The 21,778-nt window shown below is 35.8% G+C and overlaps 1 protein-coding gene across 9 annotated transcripts in view; it reads right to left on the bottom strand.

The window, feature by feature from the left end:
* Positions 1–3,480: 3,480 nt before the first annotated feature.
* Positions 3,481–21,778, bottom strand: part of PDLIM5 (PDZ and LIM domain 5) — a 201,768-nt gene continuing 183,470 nt past the window's right edge. For all 9 annotated transcript variants that reach the window (XM_034671494.1, XM_034671493.1, XM_034671492.1 and 6 more), the window contains 4 exons: positions 13,891–14,071; positions 11,302–11,422; positions 8,314–8,429; positions 3,481–6,710 (listed from right to left, as the gene is read on the bottom strand). In XM_034671494.1, the coding sequence (XP_034527385.1) occupies positions 6,621–6,710; positions 8,314–8,429; positions 11,302–11,422; positions 13,891–14,071 (508 nt within the window). In that variant the 3' untranslated portion in view covers positions 3,481–6,620. The remainder of the gene's footprint in view (positions 6,711–8,313; positions 8,430–11,301; positions 11,423–13,890; positions 14,072–21,778) is intronic.

Raw genomic sequence — 21,778 nt, forward strand, 5'->3', positions numbered from 1 at the left:
TGACCTGGACTCTTCAAGCGTTTCTCTTTTACAGTGAGTGGTGTTAAGCTTTGTCAACTGTCAGCCAAGGGAGACAAAGGAATAGTGCAGAAGTCAGAAGCTTCTCTTCCTGGTTCCAGGTGCTGCATTTTGCTTTTCCTTCTCCAGCTGCCTGATTCATCCATGGGGCCTGAGGCGGGGGGCATCTGGTGGAGCTCTGCCCCAGCTGAGCTTCCAGAACGCACAGTTCCTCAGTGACTTCACATCCCTGCCCTGGGGCAGTGACCGCCTTGCCACAGCTCTCTCAATGTGGATACTGTGTATTTTAGGACATAGCAACACTCCAATTCCCTGTGCACACCCACCCACCTAACCTTGGTAACCTAACCTGGGACTACCTGCGTTCTGGAGGCTTGTTTCTTTGTTCCTGGTAACTGAAGAACAGCTCTGGCCAGCCTCAGCAACCAGAGAACTTCTCTGTCATTCAGTGGGCCGCAATCATTTCTCCAACAAAGTCTGACCTCCAGCCATGGAGAAGGGTACTCATTGGAAGGTTGTTCTTCCTTGGGTCCTCTCTCTCAATCTTAGGTTGTCCTTTGAGTTCTCTTTACATATTCACATATTCACAGTTATTCTCCTATCATAGCTTAATAATTTTTTAAACGTCTCCTGCTAAGTTCGGTATGATTTCGGTCTCCCGATTACACCAGCAGGTGTAATCAAACACACTTCCCTCCAAGCCCTAATTTATACTCTCACCATCTATACTATGTTGATATTGTTACAGATCATCTAGAACTTCTGGGTAGTTAGACATAAGCAAACTCATAGATTCACATCATTGATTAATATCTTCTCCTGGGGCCGAAGTCCTGGGTTCACTTTGGTGCCTCTCAACTTTTTATTAAGTTCATTTTTATCTAAAGCATTTATAGTGGTACCAGAAAAATTATTAAGCAGTAGTGTAATAATTTCACAAAGCAGAATAAATGATAAGTTTCAGTTGATAAATCTAGGATTACTTTAATTTATATTTCAAAGTTCCTACTTGCCAAGCTCCAAGAATTTGTCTCTTCTCCATTTCATTCAACTGAGAAAGCTTGAGATTGTCAGGATTCTCAAGCAAACAGGAATAGAGAAAATGTCTGGGGTCGGATGACCTCAATATATGCTCACCTAAGCAAAGAATTCTATTTACACAAAAACTAATATTGGTATGATAAGTTACCGGAGTTCAAGTTACTTTCCTATTTACCAAGGAAAGTTTGGCCTATCACTGATACACTAGGGGGAAAAAAATCAAAAGACAGCTCTGAAGATATTATAGTCTACTAAAATACTTTAAACAAACAATGGTATTTTTGAGTAAGTGCTTAGAATAGCACCAGCTGTGTGTGCTTTACAAGCAAAGGAAAAAAGGGGGGGACAAAGAAGAAAAAACAAACCTAAGTATATTTGAACCAGAGAGCAAATGTGACAATTAGAACACGATGAAAAACTAAGTTGGAACTCAGTTATTAAACAGAAACTTTGTCCTTTTGAAACACGGATGCATTAGAGACCATGTCCATCAATCCACGGGCCTGGCACAGAAGTCATTCTCCTTGGGAACTACATTGCCTGAAGAGAAATGGAAAAATTATACTCTCTGCGAATTATAAATTGTTTTTTCTCCCTCAGGTCAGCGATCAGTGGTTTTGTGACATGGAAATGCTTTATTCTTCCACACTAAGCAATGGCTCCAAGCTTTATTGTATGTGATTACACGCCGTTACAAGCACAAGGAAACGAATTGCCTTCCTGGCCAACTTTCATTAATAGGGCTCCCCCAGTGCTCTGCCTTCAGTGCCGATCACTAAACACACCTTGTTTTTCCTCAACTCTGGGTTCAAGGTGTGGAAGCCACACCTTTCTTGTTAATCATTGATGTAATCTCACCACCTACTCAGACAGTTTCTAAATCATGGAATAGAGAGTAAAAGTTCAGTAATATTATGCCATAGACAAATGGTTTGTTCTAAACTCTCCTCATAAAATGAACAGTTGAGTGAATCAGACACTTGCCACATTAAAAATACCTTTGCGTATCTCCTTAGTATAATAAACATACAGGCTACTTTTGACTTTTGGAGGGAAAGGGATTCTTTCACAACATTTTGGGCTCGGCACTTTCCGAGTTAAATGCTCTCATTCATAAGTACAACACAAAACTGTATCAGTCTGAGATTTCGGTTGGGTAGCCATGCGTCCTAGCCCCTTTCCTCTTTTAAATTTTAAATACTGCAAAGGAACCATTTTCCCTGTGCGGCTCCCACACTCGGGATGAAACCTTCTCTGCGGAATTTCGGCACCCTATTAATTAGTGGTTATGAGTGGGAGCTGCTCTCTCTCAGCAACTCCTATTCTGCCATCAGTCAAGTGTGATTCTGTAATAAATTCCCACGAAGCAAACTATTTCTGGTAATTCTCCCTAATTAACACCAGGCCCGCTAATAATACATCAGTACCTATGTGTTTCTGATATAACCAAGATCTTGTCTGAGAGTACTCAAAAGGGGAAACCGCTAACCTAAATTAAGCTTTTGCTGGCAAAAAGGATTTTATATGTAGTTCTGTAAGCAAACCTTTGATAATCTTATATTGGGGACATTTTGACCAGAAAACACTGAACGACAGGGAGGCTTGTTTCTGGTTTGAGCACTGAATGGGGATTTATTGTGAACACACACTGTTGAGTCTTAAGCCTATAAATCTTGCACTGGATTACTGTTTCTTAACGAAGGAATGACAGATCTCTTATTTTGTTGGTGCATTTTAATGTGCAATGACGTGATTGATAGAAACCAAACAGCAGCTATTAAAATGTCAAATGCAGACTTGATGCCCTTATAAGTTTGGCTTCTGGAGTTTAATATACTGTGAGCAAATAGACTTGAATTTGTCTTTTATTTCCAATATACAGCCTGCAACAGAAATATTCCTCTTAACTTTATACAGTTGGAAAAAAAATCTTACTCAAACCAATAAACAAATGAGGACTAGATGAGCCTACCTAGTTAGAGAAAAGTTAACTAATGAGATTGGGATGAGTTAACCATGAAGTAATGTACCCTGGTTGATTAAAGTGTGAAAATGTAGATGATGACTTATGTTGTTTCAATACGATATATGATACAATACAGTGCTTGACACGACAGGTTATTCCAATAAACTGTTTCAGCGGTAAATATTTTCTAAAACAATGGGGCTTATTTATGTATTAATTTACAAACACGTATCGTGTACATGTTACATGCAGAGCATAAAAATGGATTAAAGTAGAACAAATGTGACAATCTTTTCAAATGTTTTGTTTCTGGGACACTTTGATAGGCGAATATCATAAAAGAGGGATTCTTCCGAGAATCACTACTTCTTTTCCTGTCCTGTGAACACTATTTTATTCCTATGACGACTCCAATGGAAACCAATTGCCACCCAAAAAAGAAAAACCAGGAGAGCTTGTTTTTTATCACTGCAGCCATTTATTTATTGAATATGTGCACATTAAGGTATTACTATACTGATTATATTTCTCACATGGTTTTTAATTAGAAAATGTATCCAAAAGCAAAACAGTACAGATGTATACAAACGTAAAAATGTAAAGAAACAAAGTTAGAGATTAACAGATAAGACAAATGATACTTTGAGAATCCAAACCCAATACCTTAAAACATTTGGAGGAGAAGGATGACAAACTGAAGCCAGACTAGACTTGTGTCAAATTATTCACCGTTTTCCCTTCCCTTATGTCTGAAAAGCCTCTCCTTTCAATAGAGATGATTTAAAAAGCCCTAAGCTTCACAGAAATGTGAATATAACACTAGATTCAAACTTGAACAAGGGAGAGGAAGGAATTATTGTCTATGAAAGTGGTCCTAATATACTACTCCTTGAAAACGGCACCATGAAAATATTTTTGTTGTAGATAATTTCAACCATAGGCTACACTAATATTTTGAAGATTCAACCTCTTATTTCTATTTGTCTTCATACTGTGACCAAATGACTAGCCTTTAGTTTTAGACTCTAAATGTAACCTGAATCAACAAGAAATATGCATGCTCCTGTAAGCATAAGCAGCGGGGATCCTCTCTAGGCTGCCACTCCAGCGGGCAACACTCGGCCCTTGTAAGTCTGGGAAAATGTTATAAATTGGAACCTATTACTACTATTTTGAATCTGGGAAATATAAGTAAGGGATGTTTAAGAGTCATATACTGTAATTTTAATCTGTATCATACTAAGTACAGCATTCCAAAATATACATCAAGAAAGGCTAAAAGTAAATACTCTACAGCAAAGAGGTAATAATTAAAAAATGCTACTGACATGGGATATTTATAATCAGAAAAATAAATATTCAGGGAGCTCACCAGAAGAATAAAGTGCTCTGCCAGTTATTTTAAGATTAACGCTGGTGTATTAAATATGGCATTCATTCCCCACTGGAAAATACAGAGATTCTTCTGGGTTATAGTCAATATTTACTTCACAGGATTAACTGTTTTAGAACACATATAAAGCTTTGCCACAAAATAAAAGGGCAAGGCACAAACACAGAATGATAAATTAGGAAGCAATGTTATCTTCTTAGGGATAAAACTGAGAGGAATGCAACATTATGCTCCATGAATAATGTGCACTAAAAAAAGTCTAGTAAAAACAACATCCTTAATGTAACGTAACTTAGCAAGAAATCCAGGTCAAATAAAATTCTGGAAAGGAAATACCCAAATGCCACTGACTTTTCAAATACTATCTTGGCATAGAACTTCTACAGGCAGAACTAAACAACCAACAACAAAAAATCATCTCTACTACACCCAAACAAAACCACCAATTTATTTTACACTGTGTAGAGCAAGGGGCTGACCCGAAGCTGTGTGACAGCGTGCATCAGCCAGCACGGACTCGGCAGGTGGTTTCAGCAGCAATGACAAATAGCGCACAATGCAGTTCCAGCACTTTCTCTCAAGAGTAAAACTTCCTGCCTCCCTACAGATGCAGGGTGAGGACATAGCTTGGGGTTGCTACTGGTGAAGCCACTTCATGTCACCCTTCTCATGCTCTGATTCCCAGTTAATTATTATCTGCATATAAGAGAAATCTGCTAGACCATAAATTAACAGCTTTCAGGACAGATGCCTTGAAAAGTTCTTAGGGAGGTTAAACAAATATTAGAGCCTAAAACCTCCCTCTACAACAAACATCACACAATGGAAATGAAGTCATTCGTGAGTTACGGGGCAGGGAGGACTTGGGGTTCTGTCTCAACTTTAAAAGCCCCTTGCCCCAGACACATTGATATTTTACCTTAGTGGGATCATGGGCTTTCCTCCATTCCGGAAGCAAAGAGAAAAACTGTCAAATGTCATAATCTGCTTTCTCACAATTTCACAACTGTTGTTCTGTCTTCATGGGTTATCTATATAATTTTTTCCCCAAATAAAACAAATAACAAGCCAGTGTGAGTAACTGATCACGTTCCCCTCCTATACTACCAAACTCTGGGAATAAAAGCTTTCCAAACTTCATGCTCACATTTGGAAGTGGTTTATTTATTATTAAGAGAGAACTACTAAAAGAAAAACAAAAACAAAAACAAAAAACAATCCTTAGATTTTATCACACCCCCAAGTCAATCTTTTCCTTTTCTAATGTAGAACTAAAGAAAAAATTCTGCAAAGAGAGTTCTCAAACCTTTATCAGTCAGTAATACAAATCTGAAACTAATCTAATGGATTCACTGTCTGAAAAGGGGAGAATTTTTAACAATTCTGATTACAGTCCTCAGATTTCCCATAATTCCTAACCTCACTCTTTTCTACTAACTCTCTTGACCTCAGCATGAGGGAAGGGGAAAAAAATGGGAGTTTGACTAATACAGGTGATAAAACATACACAATGAACAGAACTGGTTATATTTCAATAAAAGGCAAAAATTTGAAATTGATAAGCAATGTGGTGGCTTTTTTGGGGGGTGAATGAGAGAAATATATAACATCTCTTATTGGCATGGCACATTTTGATGGAAAATCTTATTAGTCTTACCTACTGGAATGATCAGTAAGACCAAAAAAAGTACATACAGTTTTTTTTAAAAACTGACACCTACTACTGATAAAATTCTGTTTAAACTCCTATTTCATCTTAAAGATAAGCACTATTTTTTAAAAAATACATTTTACTTATTGATAGAGTGTAAGGCAATTTTACAGATTTATTCAGAACTACCTAACAAGGAAAGAAAGTATAATTAATTCAGCATAGATGTTAGAGGTTTTTATTCTAAAATTTAATTCTTCACTGATTTATTCTATGATGAATTTAATAGTCAACCAGGAAACTGGTTTTTATAAAAGTTATTTTATGGGCAGAAAATACAGGAAAAAAGTAATCATAAATGCCAAACTGTCTCTTTACTTTATGAAGCCAAATATTTCCTCATAGACTTGGTTTTTAAAGCTGGAATTTATCCCTTCAGGGCTACTATTATTTTTAAAAATTCCTATAAGTATTAAATCTAAAAATTAATTGGTAATTCCGATTTTCCTCTTTCTCTTCGAATTTCTTCTCCACCCCTGAACTGTTGACTTTCAAAAATTCACAGAATGGGCATGTTTCTTGCAAAGTGGCTTGTCCTTCTTGGAGAAAAAGGTCTGACCTTCCAAACTTTCACAACACACCTGAAAAAGCATTATTTAAAAGAATATCATTATTTTATCAAAATATGCCTAAAAGGGGAAAATCACTTTTCATTTAAAGGATAAGACAAAGCACTTTCGTTGGTTGTATTAGACACTCTGACATTTAATGATTACTACGATATTTCATGTAATTTTTCAAAAGCAATGAAGAATGACTTTTTCCTAGAATGCATTCTAATTTATTTAAATCACTGATCATTATTTTTCTTTACTAGGCCCTAATAAGAAAATGCATAAAGAGGTCACATTAAACTAATTTCTCTTCCCAAATGTTCATCAATGATCTAAATTTGCCTCCTGTTGTAGGGAACCAAAGCACTCAAAATGAAAACACAATACAAATGATTTGCCAAATATTTCTAAACCCCCAAACACATGGGCATAGAATACCTAAGAATTCTTTTTAATTTTTTCTTGTTCCTTATAGTAAAAACCCTGGTCAACATCTGGCTACTGGATGATTAGATATATTTACTATCTGTATTTATGTCTTCTTGTCTTTCTTATTGCCTTTCTTAAGTACAATAGTATAATGGAGCAGCTCTACCAGGAACAGGAGAAAGCAAATCTGCTAAAAAGTTGTTGTATTTTATAGAGCTCATGAAGTCTAAGAGATGGAAGAGGTAAACAAGATCAATTTAAGAATCAACCAGGTAATGTTTGGGGAAATCATTTGCCTTCAATTAACATTACTTTTTCCCTTCATACAATGGGTATTGAAAACTATTTGATATATTAAATCTAATAAAAAATCAAACATCTGAACTGAGTATCTTTATTGGATATTTACTTTATTTACTTTCTAAATTAAAAAAAAATATCTTAAGTGGGCACCTGGGTGACTCAGTCAGTTAAGCATCTGCCTTCATCTCAGGTCATGATCTCAGAGTCTTGGGATCAAGCCCTGCATTGGGCTCCCTGCTCAGCGGAAGTCTGCTTCTCCTTTGCTCCTTTGCTCATGCATGTTCTCTATCTCTCTCACTCTTTCTCAAATAAATAAATAAAATCCTTTAAAAAAGTCTTAAGGTAAATGTGAATCTCTACAGCTATTTTCACTATAAAAATAAACCCAAAAATACTAAAATACCAAACAAAATAGGTAAATATATCACTACATGTTTATTATAGTCTTAAAAAGAAAAAAAAATATTCATGGACTACTGCTAAGGAACGAAGCAAATCAACATATAGTTTGTTTCCACTCTTAATTCAACAATACATTTTTAGAATTGTTTGTTTCTATTTCAGGCATTCATGTTTCCAAAAATTACTAAAAACACTCCAATAAAACAGAGTTTAAAAAAAATGTAAAGGACTTTTATTGTTTTAAGAAATATGTAGTTTCTCCTTATAAACACAAACTTATTAAAAATAATATTTTCTCTAAAGGAATAAGCATCTTATTCTATGCCAAATACTTCAAAAAATGCCAAAACTTTCAATGAACAACTTTCAAAATCACTGTAAAAATACTTTTATTTGTGAAGGACTGAAAGATACAAGAACTGTTATTTCCATTTAGTGCTTAGGCTAAAACTGGCCATACTGTGCTCCTCTAATTTGGAAATAAGAGTTTACTTACTGAGCATACAAAACAAGTGTCATGCCAGGTATAGCCCAGGGCCTCCAGGAACATGTCGCCAGCTTCTATGGGAAATTCACATCCATGGCATATGGTACCAAAAAGGGCATAATAATCTGTATTGCAGCAGGGTAGGGGGAGACATAATTTAAACATGTCAAAGCTTTAGAATAATAGTTCCTAGAAAGCAGCAACAAAATTGAAATTAAATGAGAAGATGACGATAAAATTACTAGTAGCTGAAAAATGTTCAGAAGACATGTTTGGCTTGAGAAATATGCGTAGCATGTTTCAGCTTACCTTTGGGGTAAATGTTATTTACATAACTTAATGTCCTTTTTCCATTTTTCCACATAATACTTCTCACCTATCTCCAGCTACTTAAATGTCCAAATACATATGAAGAACAACTCTGTTCCCTGATCAGTTATCAACAGACATGACTGTTTTAACAAAAGACAAGAGAACGTCCAAAACCAGCAACACTAAGACTAAAGAATATAAATCAAGAAGAAATATCTGATATCAGCACATTTCATAGAGTATCTGACTTGGTAGGGAAGAAAAAAATGTCACAAGAAATTTCCATGAATAAGTGCCATAACTGGGTTTCTAGCCAGACTGTATCATAACAGTATTAGCCACTATTCTTTTGTTGCAATTTCCTTTCAATTTTATGACTTCATGCAGAAAATCCTTAGCCAGAGAACACCATTTACTTGACAGAGATTACAGTTATAAAATACTAATAGGATTTCCTTCTGAAGAAAGCAGTAATGATGAGATGTTTCTTAATTATTACTAAATTAGAATTTACTGGCAATTTTCTTTTATGCAGCTACTCTCACTACTTGTGTTTACTCCAACCTGGGCTGGAGTAGAAAGTACACTTTCAATTTCCAACTTGATTTACCTTTCTTAAGAATGTTCAATATTCCTTAGCACCATTTGCTCAGCACATTTTCATAGAGTCCTACTATGTGCCTGGCACTGATGGCGGGTATAGTGGTGAAGACATGTCGCTGCTCTCTTTATGGTGCTTACATTCTCACTGGGAGTTCGATGTTGTCATTTATTATATTTTTAATAAATAATTTCAGATTGTGACAAGAACAATGAAGAAAATAGTCATGTGATACAGAAAGCTGGGGGAAGTATGTAACACTCCATTAACTAGGTGGGTTAGGAAAGGCTTCTCTAAGGAGGTAACAGTTGCGCCGAGACTTGACAAAAAAACGAAAAATCACCACAGAAAAGCTGAGGAAGAACAGATCAGTTAGAAGAAACAGCAAGTACAAATCCCTGAGGCAGGAAGAATCTTAGTGCGTTCAGAAAAGCAAAGGGCCCAGGTATACCTAGAATCCAGTGACAGAAAGTAAGGTGGTAGAAGATAAGGTTGGCAAAGCAGGCCTGATAAGGAGTATAGTGTTAAGCAGAAACCAAGAGGTATCAAGCATAATCTAATTCACATTGAAGCAAAATATTATCGTAGCTGCTATCTGAGGGTCGGGGAAAGAAGATATACCATTTTAGTTGGTGATTAGAGTGTCCAAACAAAGACAGTGAGTTGGATTTAATTCTATTGGGGTGGAGAGAAATGAATGAATTAATATATGCGGGGGGTAGAACTGCTAGAATTTACTAATTAGATTGGATATGGCAAGAGCAAGGGAAAGAGCAGAATCTTAGGTTTTTGGGATAGTGGACGGTGGGGGCATTTACTGAGATGGGAAATTCTGGGTAATAACAAATGTGGGAGGTTAAAGAAATACAACAAAAATAGATCAAGTTGATTAGAAATGACATTTAAATAAATCTTCAATAATTTTTTCCCTTTCTTTAAGCAATTTTTGGGTTTTTAGACTACATTAAATATGGTATTAAGGCTAGATAGTTTTGTATGTATTTGGCTAGACAGGGAATATCTGCCAGTTAGTCAAAATGTCTTGCAAAGCTTAATTTTAAAACAAAAAAGCTCAAATGTGAAATATTCTGATTTAATCAGGGTGGGCAGCTTGTAGCCATCCTGTCCCAAAATAGTCCATAGGTAGGATAGTTCCCTGGAATTTCCAGAGAGTTTCTTGGTGGATAGTCTGGCACAGATCTAGACTGGTCCTAAGTAGGAGCTAAAAGGAACTAAGTGAGCAAAAAAGGGTCCGAGTGATGTTGACCAACCTCAAATTAGAAGTTGGCTGCTCCTTTATCTTAACTAGTAAGCAATATTCCCTTCCTCCAGCACCACATTTTGAATTTCAAGGTAGATCAACAATAAAACTCCACAGTGGAAATGCAGTGGTAGTGAATGTAGGCATGATAAAGGGAAAATATTTATTTTTTGAAACATATGTGTGGTACTAATACCTAAGTAAGAGTAATATTAATAAATAAGTTTTATGAAAGTTCACGTACTGCCTCTGGGAAAGAAAAGAAGTGTTCAGAGCTCAGGTAATAATAAGACAAATGTAGTAGATTGATCCTTAGAGCCCAGGTTTATCAAAAATAATTTTACTAAGGGAACAATCCAAACCAAGATCACCCTCCCATTCAGTAAGAGTAACAAAGGACTTCCAATTTATTGTCAAGACATTTGCCTTAAAGGGCAAATCAATATCATGTTCAAAAACTGATCATTTCTCATGTTTAAAACCACTCGAAATTCACTGTTTCGAGTGTAAGAGGTGGCTTTAAGCTACACAATTTGGTAGAATTCATATCCATAAACTATTAGGGATTCAAGTAAAATATTTTCCTATTAGGTAATGCTTATATGCTCATTTCTCTTAATGAAGTTGGGAATGTCTGTCTTGACAAAGTCACATAGAAATTTTACATAGTTTTTTTGCTATATATTTAGAGTGGCTTTAAATGCCCCTAAAAGAGTTAGGAAATCTACTTTGCCCAACACTTCCTTTCAACTTTATAGTAATATAAGGGTTAATGTTTTATCTTTATTCAAAACTTAAGAAACAAATGGCTTTAGGATCCTACCAGTCTCACAGTATGGTTCACCATCTTCCAAATGAAAAACATTATTACGAATGGGTTTTCCACAGGCCACACACACAAAACAGGACACGTGCCAAGTTTGTTTCAAAGCATTGATGACTTCCTGTTATAGAAAGGTAATTGGATGTAAAGAAAGATGACAATATACAAATGCTTATTTTACTAGTTGTACCAACACAGCCCTTTTAAACTGACCAAAAGTAGGCATATGCTTTGTTCTAACCACGAGCTTTTCCTGTAAGTAACGGATGATACTTAAGGACAGACTCACAAATCGTCTAAACTGATACACTATACAGTATGTGTGTTTCCCATAAATACTCATCAATAAACTTATTTAAAGAATGATTATTGTGTTTTTTAAACATTATACATGCGGTGAATAAAGTAAGCATTTCATAAGTGTTTGCTATGAAACATTCTGCTTTCTCTCAAAAGGGTGTCAGGGAACATTAACTTACAAAGGTTTCATAGTATTATCTTGAAAATGTCACGGAGGGGAAAAAAAAGAAAATGTCATGAGAAAGGGCAAAACATTTGAAAATTAAAACAAACCTGTGCTTTGGAGCATTATGGAAGCAATAACATAATCAGTATAATCCAATCAGTTTAACACATGTTTAGGATTCTGGAAATCAGCTGTGACTACACTAAGCACACACTCAAATGAGTGTCTAAAATTTGAACCATGAAGTGTGGATTCTAGTCAACAATGGCCCTATGGTTAAAAATAGCAGTATTAAAGACTTGGATCAGATTTTAATTAGTAAAAGAAGTCTTGAGAAGCTGGTTTTGCAAGGAATCATTTCTTTAGATTGAGAGAGATGGAGACACTAAACATTATTTTTGAAGAACAGTTAATAAAATGGGAATTTACTCTTTCCATAATATTTATCACAAAAAAAGAGTATGCTACACATAAAATATGGTTACAATTTTGTAAATGAATTACTTACAAAGAGCAAACTGGAAAAAAAATACATCCTAAGGTTAAGAGGAATTATCTGGGATTGGTAAAATATATAGGTCATTTTAATTTTCTTCTTCACATTTTTTGGTATTTTCTAAATGCTGTAGAGTGAAATATTTTTTATAATAAAAATTGTTAAAATAAAATAAAATGATACAGAGAAAATTATTAGCCTTAGAAAACGCCACAGTTCACTACTGACGGATACTCAGGAGAAATGCCAGTTGTTTAGATCCAAAAAGATTACCATGAACATGTCCAACAAATGTACATTGAACCAAATCCTTTCTCAAGGCTTTTGGCATTTACTTCCCTATCCTTGAGACAGATTACTATTTCTTCTCTAATAGGAAATCAAACAACTAAAACACAATCCAGAGAATGTCTCTGTAGTGAACTTCTGGCCCATCTCTAAGGCAATGAGGATAAGATTTCCATTTCCTAGAACCTCATTTGGTTTTAAGACTGTTACCTGACTTCGTGTTATTAATTATTCTAGAATTTATAGAATATATTTATATACTAAAAGAGTATTAACATATATTCAACTTATTATTTGTCATTTGGGAACTGACAGCCTGTATCATTCTACTCTTTTGTTCCCAACATATTGTACAAATTAATAATATAGAAATATTTCATGTGGTATAGTTACAATTTAAGTGTCCTCAAAGTTTTAGAACCATATAAAGATGTAATCTGAAATTCAAAGTTCTTAATAATTCATACTAACTTTTCTCTCAACTGATATGAATTAAAGTTTCATTATTATATTTTTATACAGAGAATATTAGAATTCACCAACGCCATTTCCATCTTTTGTATTAGCTGTATGAGTTTCATACAAGAACCTTGGATGAGGCATGTTGGATGCTTCTAAAATAAAATTCCATCTCCTAGTCATCCGTAAGAAAGGACTGACCCTTTCTTTGTAAACTGCAAACTGGATATTCCAGAGCAGGAAACTCATTCATTCATCATTATTTATTCTATATCTGACTCTTAAATTACTCCCTTTTTGAAAAGAGGAAAAAAAAAGGTGCTTAGATTATTTTTCTATCACATGTATATGCTCATAAAACAAGTTATATCTTTAAACATTATATGTGTTTAAGAAAAATATATCATTTATAAGCCTCATGTTTTATATATTTCATGAGATCTGTGCCCTGTGCTTGAACCCTCACAAATGGGGAAATGCTGCTCTTATAAAATCTATGGAATTTAATTTAAAACAGTGAAGGTGTCAGTTCTGAGAACTCTGATGTGTGTGGTCCTGTGCGACCTCTTCATTCCTGAGCAAACAGGGTCCTGTTGAGGTAGCACACCCACAGTAAATTATTTTTTCCCCACAGTGGCTAGACTTTCACTAGACAAGCGAGCACTCAGTAAGACAAAACCAAAGACAACTTAACCCCATGAGTCTGATATACTTCTACAGAGGTCTATTTAGTTTTGCTTTACAATAATAAACAGTGATGAAAACAGAGAGGGGATCAAGCAAGAAGAACATAAAAAGGAAAACTGACGGAAGGGTTTCACAACAAAAAAATTATTGTGCTTTCAACCTCACTCAGAATAAACAGGTTTCTGATACTTACTCCGAGGATCTTCCTTTGGCATCGCCCACATTCAGGAGCAAAGAATTTCTCGTAGCACAGCTCACAATACAGGGCTCCCTTCTCCTCTACAAACCCAATGTAGGCCATTGTATTTTTGCAGTGCGCACAGTTAAATTCTTCTGGATGCCAAGATTTCCCCAGTGCCACTAGGAATGGTCCCCTGCCAGAAGAAAAGAGATCAAGTTGGCTGGGGAATAAAAGTTTCTAAAGTTAGCTTGGACAGAACCTCTTTTATGCAATGTCCAAACAATTAAATGCTTGCTCAATTATGCTTCTCAAGGGCTGGAAACATGGGTGCTGTAAATTTACATAGGAACTCTGAGCATTTCTGTGAAGAGAAACAGAGGGAGGAGTAAAAAGCATTTAAGGGATTCTTTCGAGGAAGGCCATTTCCCCCACTTCTTTCCATCTTCAAGAGATTCGGTGGTTATGTTTTTTGAGCTGCAACGAGTGGCTGTCTGTATGATGATTACAACTGAGAATGAGAATGTTAACTCCAACAGAAAATGAAGTAACCAGAAAAAAATATATGGGTTAGGCAGAGACGAGAATTTGACATTTCTATAAAATAAAGAGAAATCTCAATTTGGTAATGTCAGAATCTTAAAATTTGTAGCAATTATTACCTGAGGAAACACTGCAGTCCATTTTGGTTCCCCACACATTGTTTCATTACTTATTTCTCAACTTTATTAAGCATATCAAATGTTTATGACCCCTCCAAACAGACTATGGAAACTGTCAACTGGATATTAGAGACTGTTTTGAAGCTACTTAGAAAGGTTTTATTTAATTAAAACATGACTGATTTTTAATGCACATTTGTATCAAGGTAACAAATGTTTGTAAAGAGATTTTTTTCCATTAAATACTATACAGTCATGAACTGATAAGATGAGTTTGGTTTGCTTGACAGGAATCCATTATGAAGCCTTATCTAGTCATGAAGCCTGCAGAAATGAACCATTCTAGCCCCTGCAACATACTTTTCAGTAGCTCCATCACACTAATCTTTATTCACAGAGTGGCTTTACCTCTAAGGCACTTTTACACTTATCCAATTTGTCCATGCAACATTCCTGTGAGATAGACCAGGGCAGTTATTTCAAACTCAGTTTAACAGATGGAGAAGCTGAGATACAAAATGTTCAAAAGATATGACAAATATCATAAAATCACTGACAGAGTGAAGGCCAGAAGCTGAATTTCCTGATTTCTAGCACACTGGTGTAGTCAACTGATATTCTGCTTTTCATCTCTTTACCGTCAATTATCATCACTGAGTGACCACAGGGTAATTGTCAGTAAGCGAGGATACCTGACTTCTAGGAGGATTATTAATAGGAAAAGTCACAGTAACGAGCATCACAAAATCAGAGCATTTTTTTCGCTTTTGACAATAACATAAATCCTAGTATTCAATAACTATTTCCCACTGGGAAATTCTTTACAAATCCATTGATGTTTACTCTGAACCAGCACCTGATTTTGCAAGAGTCAAAAAAGTAAAAAGGTTCTTGATGAATGATAAAAATGCGTTTTGTGAGGTCTAAGAGGGTATTTTCTAGCCTCATTTTTTGTTAACTTGTTTTTGTTTTTATTAATAACATGATGCCAACTTTTATCAGACAGAGAATGCAGTTTCTTAACATTTGAGACAAGTAGTTTATTATTATTTTTTAAGCTTTAGGGAGCCATAAGTTTTGTTACCGCTAACAAGGAACGTCTTTGTTAACTAATTCCTGACAGAAAAAAAAGGGCTATAGTCATTTATTCTGTAACCAAATGTTACTTTGGGTAGGCTGTCCCTCAATTTTTAACTGGATTATAAATAAGTCATACTCAGCAAGTTCCTTCCTCTCATTTTCTCAGTATGTATTTGGCAAGTAGTTTAGCTTCAAAGATAAACCAAGGAGTCAGAGTGCTCAAAGCTAGACAAAGTTTTATGAGTGTGTGGAGTTTTTCTACCAGTGGGTATCTGGTTATATAAGCTTGAAAAATCTGCCAGGTTAAATTTGCTGTGACCACAACATAGGGATGGTAGAACTTTGCTACCATTTGTTTGGACACTAAGGCAGATTCCAGAGGACTTGTTAGGCTGAATTAGGGCGCATCTTCAGCTCCTCCACAGGTTGGATGGCCCCTTGAGGCCAGTATCCTTACTTAAGCTTTCCAGATTGCAAAAGTCAATCCAACCTCAAAATCTGCATTCTATCAAAGTGTTGTATGCACTCGGAGTAAAGAGAATGCCTACTCCTGGAACATGGCTATCAGTGCCACCAAACATTTAACAAAATTCATCTGAGGGGGAAAAACAAAAGACATCTAAGAACAACCGATTCAAGAACACACAATCCATTTTCTAGATTTAATAAAATACGCATTGAAGTCAAGTCAGACCAGCAGAGAAGGAGGCTCTAAAATGTACAGCATACTGGGCCCGACCCACTCCACAGAGTTACTCTTTTAATGACCAGTGCGCAACCTGATACCATCAGTCTGCACTGACACTTGCCATAGTAAACAGCTCTGTAACAGTCACCCGGGCTCTTCCTCTAAGTTGCTGTTGAAAGTGTTATTTGTTAGGTCACACAGGGTCATTTTCACATGTACTCCTTAGAGAAAGTCCTTTCAGGTTTTTGTAACAAGAACAGTTTTGCTTCTCTGAGCAATAGGCTTGTTTTTTTACTCATTGTGTAGTAAGTTTAAAAATTAACTTTCTTTTTTTGTTGACCACTAAAAGGCTGAAAGCCAAATTTAGTCTAGCCCTAGGCAAGTATGTAGGTCATCCTTACAGGTTTTGTCCAGTCTTAATGGCAAATTTTTGTCCGAACTTCATTTTTAATGGTCCCATTCATGATTTCCAACCTTCTTTTGCTCCCTTCTATAATTTAGAAGATTTTCTTATATTTCATGTATTCCTAAAAGTGTTTTTAAAAGGTTTCCAAAATAGTTTCTATTACAAATAAATTAATTAAATTAAATCATCCAGTAAAAGAATAACTTTTAGATATTTCCTTATCCTTATCAAATTTGAATAGTGAAATGTCTTAACAACAGTAAAGAAGCTCCCTCTGCACCTTTAAAAGCTGAACTGAAAATGACACTTGCTCCTGCCAGATCTCCTTTCTTAAACATGCTCAGTGCAGGTATTGGCCTAGCCAGATATTCCCCGCCTGGCTGAAAAAGCATCTTTCCCATCATGCCCTTGAAGTTACGTATAAACACTCAAATCTCTTACATATAACAAAGTATTCTCTTCTCTGTGTTAGCGGAGATTGATTTAACAAATTCATTAACATAGGATTAACACTGAAGTTCTTCTTGTTCCGGGCAGGATTGGGTTTCCGTTTGTGAACTGGAACTACAGGCTTGGGTAAATGAGGAGTGGAATTAAGTCTGCCCCTACCTTCCTGCACTCTAGCCCACAGCCCTTCCCAAATACTCCTTCGCTGACAAAGGAGAGGATGGGAAAGAGTAAGGCACTGATTGGCTGAGAGAGAAGAGCTATCCTATCCTGTGAAATTTTTACTGTTTATTTTCGGTGAGACTTATGCCAAAAAGAAAAAAAAAAAAAGAAGAAGAAAGAAAGGCAGGAAAAGATGTCAAAAGAACAGAAAAAGAAAGCTTGTATAGTGAGAAGGTGAAAGGGATTGCAAATTTCAATAGGCATAATCTAACAGGGATTCAGTTTCAAAATCAAATGCTTGCTTCCTGCCTCTCTTTATTATTTAACTAGAACAATAAAGCTCAGTCACAGAAATTAGCTCTATAAATAGGTGAAGAAAATATCAACAGCTACCTAACATTCCTAAGATCATGTGGATGATGAAGTGTAAAGCTGGAATTCTCCAAGGCCCAGCTACTACAGATTAAAAATTGCATTTGACCAAAAGTTATTGCATCAATAGAAGTTAAAAACAAAAAAAGCTAAGAAAATCAAAAGAAGTTAATCAACAAAAGTTAAAAGCAAAACCACATAAAAATCCAACTCATGCTCAAAAATAAAAACGGAATCTGATACTCTACTTAATTAGATATAATAAAAATGTATAAACCAGTTTTACATTATGGTCAAATTTTGGGAAAGGCCTGGCATGAGCAAAGAGTCCAAGAACAACAGAACCAAAGGAAGAGTTTTCTGAAAGAGAAAGAATTATTGGAAGAAACTGTGCACACACAATTACAAATACAAAGACACACTCAGGAAGCGAGAGTAAAAGAGGATGAAACACACTTGAAATAATAGTAAAACACACTATCGAGACTTACAATACTCAAAATTAGCAATATTAATAATCCTTCCTAAAATTTAGAAGTGCTGCATTTTTGATACCCTTAATTCTTCATTTCCAGTACATTATGTCTGAACTTTCCAATTTGGAACAATAAATAATATAGTTCCACCTTTACTGAGTACCATCTTTAATTTGTAAGCCCTTTAAAATACTGCCCTTTAAAAGGTTGTGAGGTCAACTATAGCTTTTTATTTTAAAGACATAAATGACTCAATGTTCAAGAATAAATGCATGGGTAAGATGAGTCTGAACATAACAGTGAATAAAAAAGACAAGTTCTTAAAAAAAGTAATATTAATTGATAGTTCTTTAAGTCTATTGGAGACAATTATACTCAGTTATTTATATTGGTTATTATAAAATCCACAAAACAGGAAAATGTGTTTCTATATACTAAGACAAATGAGAGAAAATTTCAACTTGGAGAAACTTATCATAGATCCCTCCAAATATTTTTAGAAAGTTCAATCATCAACTGCACAAGTATTTACTAAATACAACGATATATGCCAGATGCTGCTCTAGGAGCAGAAAATATGGTAGGAAATAAAGTCAGGAAAGTCCCTGCTTACACAGAACTTACATCCTAGCATGAGGGAGAAACAACAACAATTTTTTATAAAAGGGTATGTTAGATTTTAAGTGCTGAGGAGGAAAAATGAAGCAGGGAGGGAAGATAGGGAAACTGTATATGGTGGTTGGGGGAGGGGAATTTAAACAGGGTGGCCAAGGATACCCTGATATTTGAATAAAGGCCTAAGCGAGGCAAAGGTGAACTATGCAAATATCCAGGGGAAGAGAATCCAGGCAAGAAAAACCTCAAATGCAAAGGGCCTGATAAAGATGGCTGGGGAGTCTGAGAAACAGCAAGACGGCCAGTGTGCCTAGAGTAGAGGAAACAAGGGGGAAATTACTAAGTAATAAGGTAGAGAGAGAATGAGGTGGTGGTGGGATGGGGGTGACTATGTAGGGCTTTTAGGTCATTGTAAGGATTCTGGCTTCTACCAAAAGTGAAATCATTATGGGGTTTCCAGCAAAAGAGTGACACTATCTGATTTATGTTTCATCAGGATTTACTCTAGCTACTGTGTTGAGAACAGACAGGTAAAGGGCAAGGGCAAAAGCAAAAAGGTTAATTAGAAAACAATTTCATTATTCCAGGTGAGAAATGACAGTGGCTTGGATCAGGGTAATAGCATTAACACAAACAGGAAGAAAGGTTCAGATACATTTAGAAGTCAGAGTCAAATGGATGCGCTGATAGATCATATGAGGTCTGGGCAATTGAGAGAACAGAGCGACCACTAACGAAGAGGAGGAAGACTGGAGAGGAGATGGTATGTTAGGGAGAATTCTAATATGGCCCTTAAGATACCTGCCTTCTGGTGTACATGGCCTGTATGATCCCCTCCTCTAGAGTGTGGGTGGAACCTGAGAAGATGATGGGACATCATCCTGTAATTAGTTTATTTTAGGATTATGCAGTGTAGTGGCAGTGCTCTAAAATAAGTTGACACTGAGTTAACTAAGAGATTTTTGTTTAGGAGTATAATAATTTCCACATATTTGTGAATTTCCCAAATGTTCTCCTGTAATATTTCTAATTTCATTCCATTCTAGTAGGAGAACATACTCTGTATGACTTCAGTCCTTTTACAGTGTTGAAACTTGTTTTATGGCTTAACATGTGGTCTTATCCTGGAGAACGTTCCATGAGAAGAATTTATACCCTCCTGTTGTTAGCTGGGATATTCTACAGATCTCTGTTGAGTTTAGTACATAGTGTTGTTCAAGGCTTTTTGTTAACTTTCTGTGCAGTTGTTATATCCATTCTTGAAACTGGGATACCAAAGTTTCCAACATTATTGTTGAATTATTTATCACTGTTCCCTTCTATTCTGCCAGTTTTTGCTTTGTGTATTTTGGGGCTCTGTTATTAGGTGAATATGTATTTATAATTGTTGTACCTTCTTGATGGATTGAACTTATCATTATAAAACGTCTTCTTTTCTCTTTCAACACCTTTATTTTGTTTTTTAAAGATTTTTATTTATTTATTCGACAGAGATAGAAACAGCCAGTGAGAGAGGGAACACAAGCAGGGGGAGAGGGAGAGGAAGAAGCAGGCTCACAGCGGAGGAGCCTGATGTGGGTCTCGATCCCATAACGCTGGGATCACGCCCTGAGCCGAAGGCAGACGCTTAAGCGCTGTGCCACCCAGGCGCCCCTCAACACCTTTTTTCTTAATGGCTATTTTATCTGATACTAATACATATAGTCACTCCAGCTCTCTTTTGGTTACAGTGTTTTCATGGTGTATCTTTCTGTACACTTTTGTTTTCAATTTACTTGTGTCTTTTAACCTGAAGTGTCTGTTATAGGCAGCATATAGCCACATCATGATTTGATCTATTCTACAATTCTTTTAATTAGAGTGTTTAATCTATTTACATTTAATGTAACTGCTGATAAGTTAGGAATTATGAGTGCCATTTTATTTTTTTCTCTATGTCCTACATTTCTGTTGCTTTTCCTACATAAAAGAATGAAAAAAGAATCAAGGTCATCAGCTGACAGTAAAAAAGGGGAATAACTTATTAAAGGCTTAAGGGGAAAGAAGAAGATATAAGGTGGCTTTCTGGGAGACTGGAAAAACAAACATACTAGAGAAATACAGCAGATTTTTGTTACTATTAAGGACACGCCTGAGATTAAGAGTCATGAATTTAAAGTGACACTGGTTAGTATGGTTGTGCGTTTCCTTCCAGTTGCATCCACTTTCAGGTGTGGGCACAGAGTAAACCAAGAGTAGATTTTATCCAGCCCAGTGGTTTCAGTTAAGTGAATATGATGAAATGAGAGATGGGCAAAGGAATTGAGGAGATATAATGGATACTGACTAATGACTGACTATGGAATTCAGACCAGATAAGAAGGGAAGTGAGGATATTGGGACCCAAGGGACAGTGAAAAGATAGCTGGATTGATGAAATCTGAGGTGCTGGGAGGCAGGGAGTGGTCAAAGGACTGCTGGAGTTGAGGTAATAGGGAGAGAGTGGAAATACAGGCAGTGGTTCTTAAAGTAGAGTGAGCTGCTTAGAAAGAGATTATGAAGGAAATGTAGTTAATGGTAAAGACAAGATCTAGGATATGAATGAAAATTGGTGGCTGAAGTTAACTGGAGGGATCACTAAAGTAGATGTCAGAGAATTGAGAGACCTGGATATTAGAAGGATCATATAATGAAATCATCAACATGGATTTCCATTATTAATATATTTTCCCGAAGCAAGACTAATTTTTCAATTTTACAACTGTGACAATTTAGAACCCTATAGATAACTCATGATTTTCCTAAGTAAACGATGTACCTCTCACAATGCCTACATTATTACATTATGGTTATCTGTGCCAGGGTTTCGGCTTTTCTATCAGATGATAAAATATATGAAAACAAGAACTGTCTCTTAATTTTTATATACTATAGTACCAGTATGGCAACTTACACATGAGTTTTTCCTTTTTTTAATATTTATTTTTTAAAATCGAGATATAAATGACATATAACA

Source organism: Ailuropoda melanoleuca, chromosome 11 (assembly GCF_002007445.2).
Source record: "Ailuropoda melanoleuca isolate Jingjing chromosome 11, ASM200744v2, whole genome shotgun sequence".
NCBI classification, from domain to species: domain Eukaryota; kingdom Metazoa; phylum Chordata; class Mammalia; order Carnivora; family Ursidae; genus Ailuropoda; species Ailuropoda melanoleuca.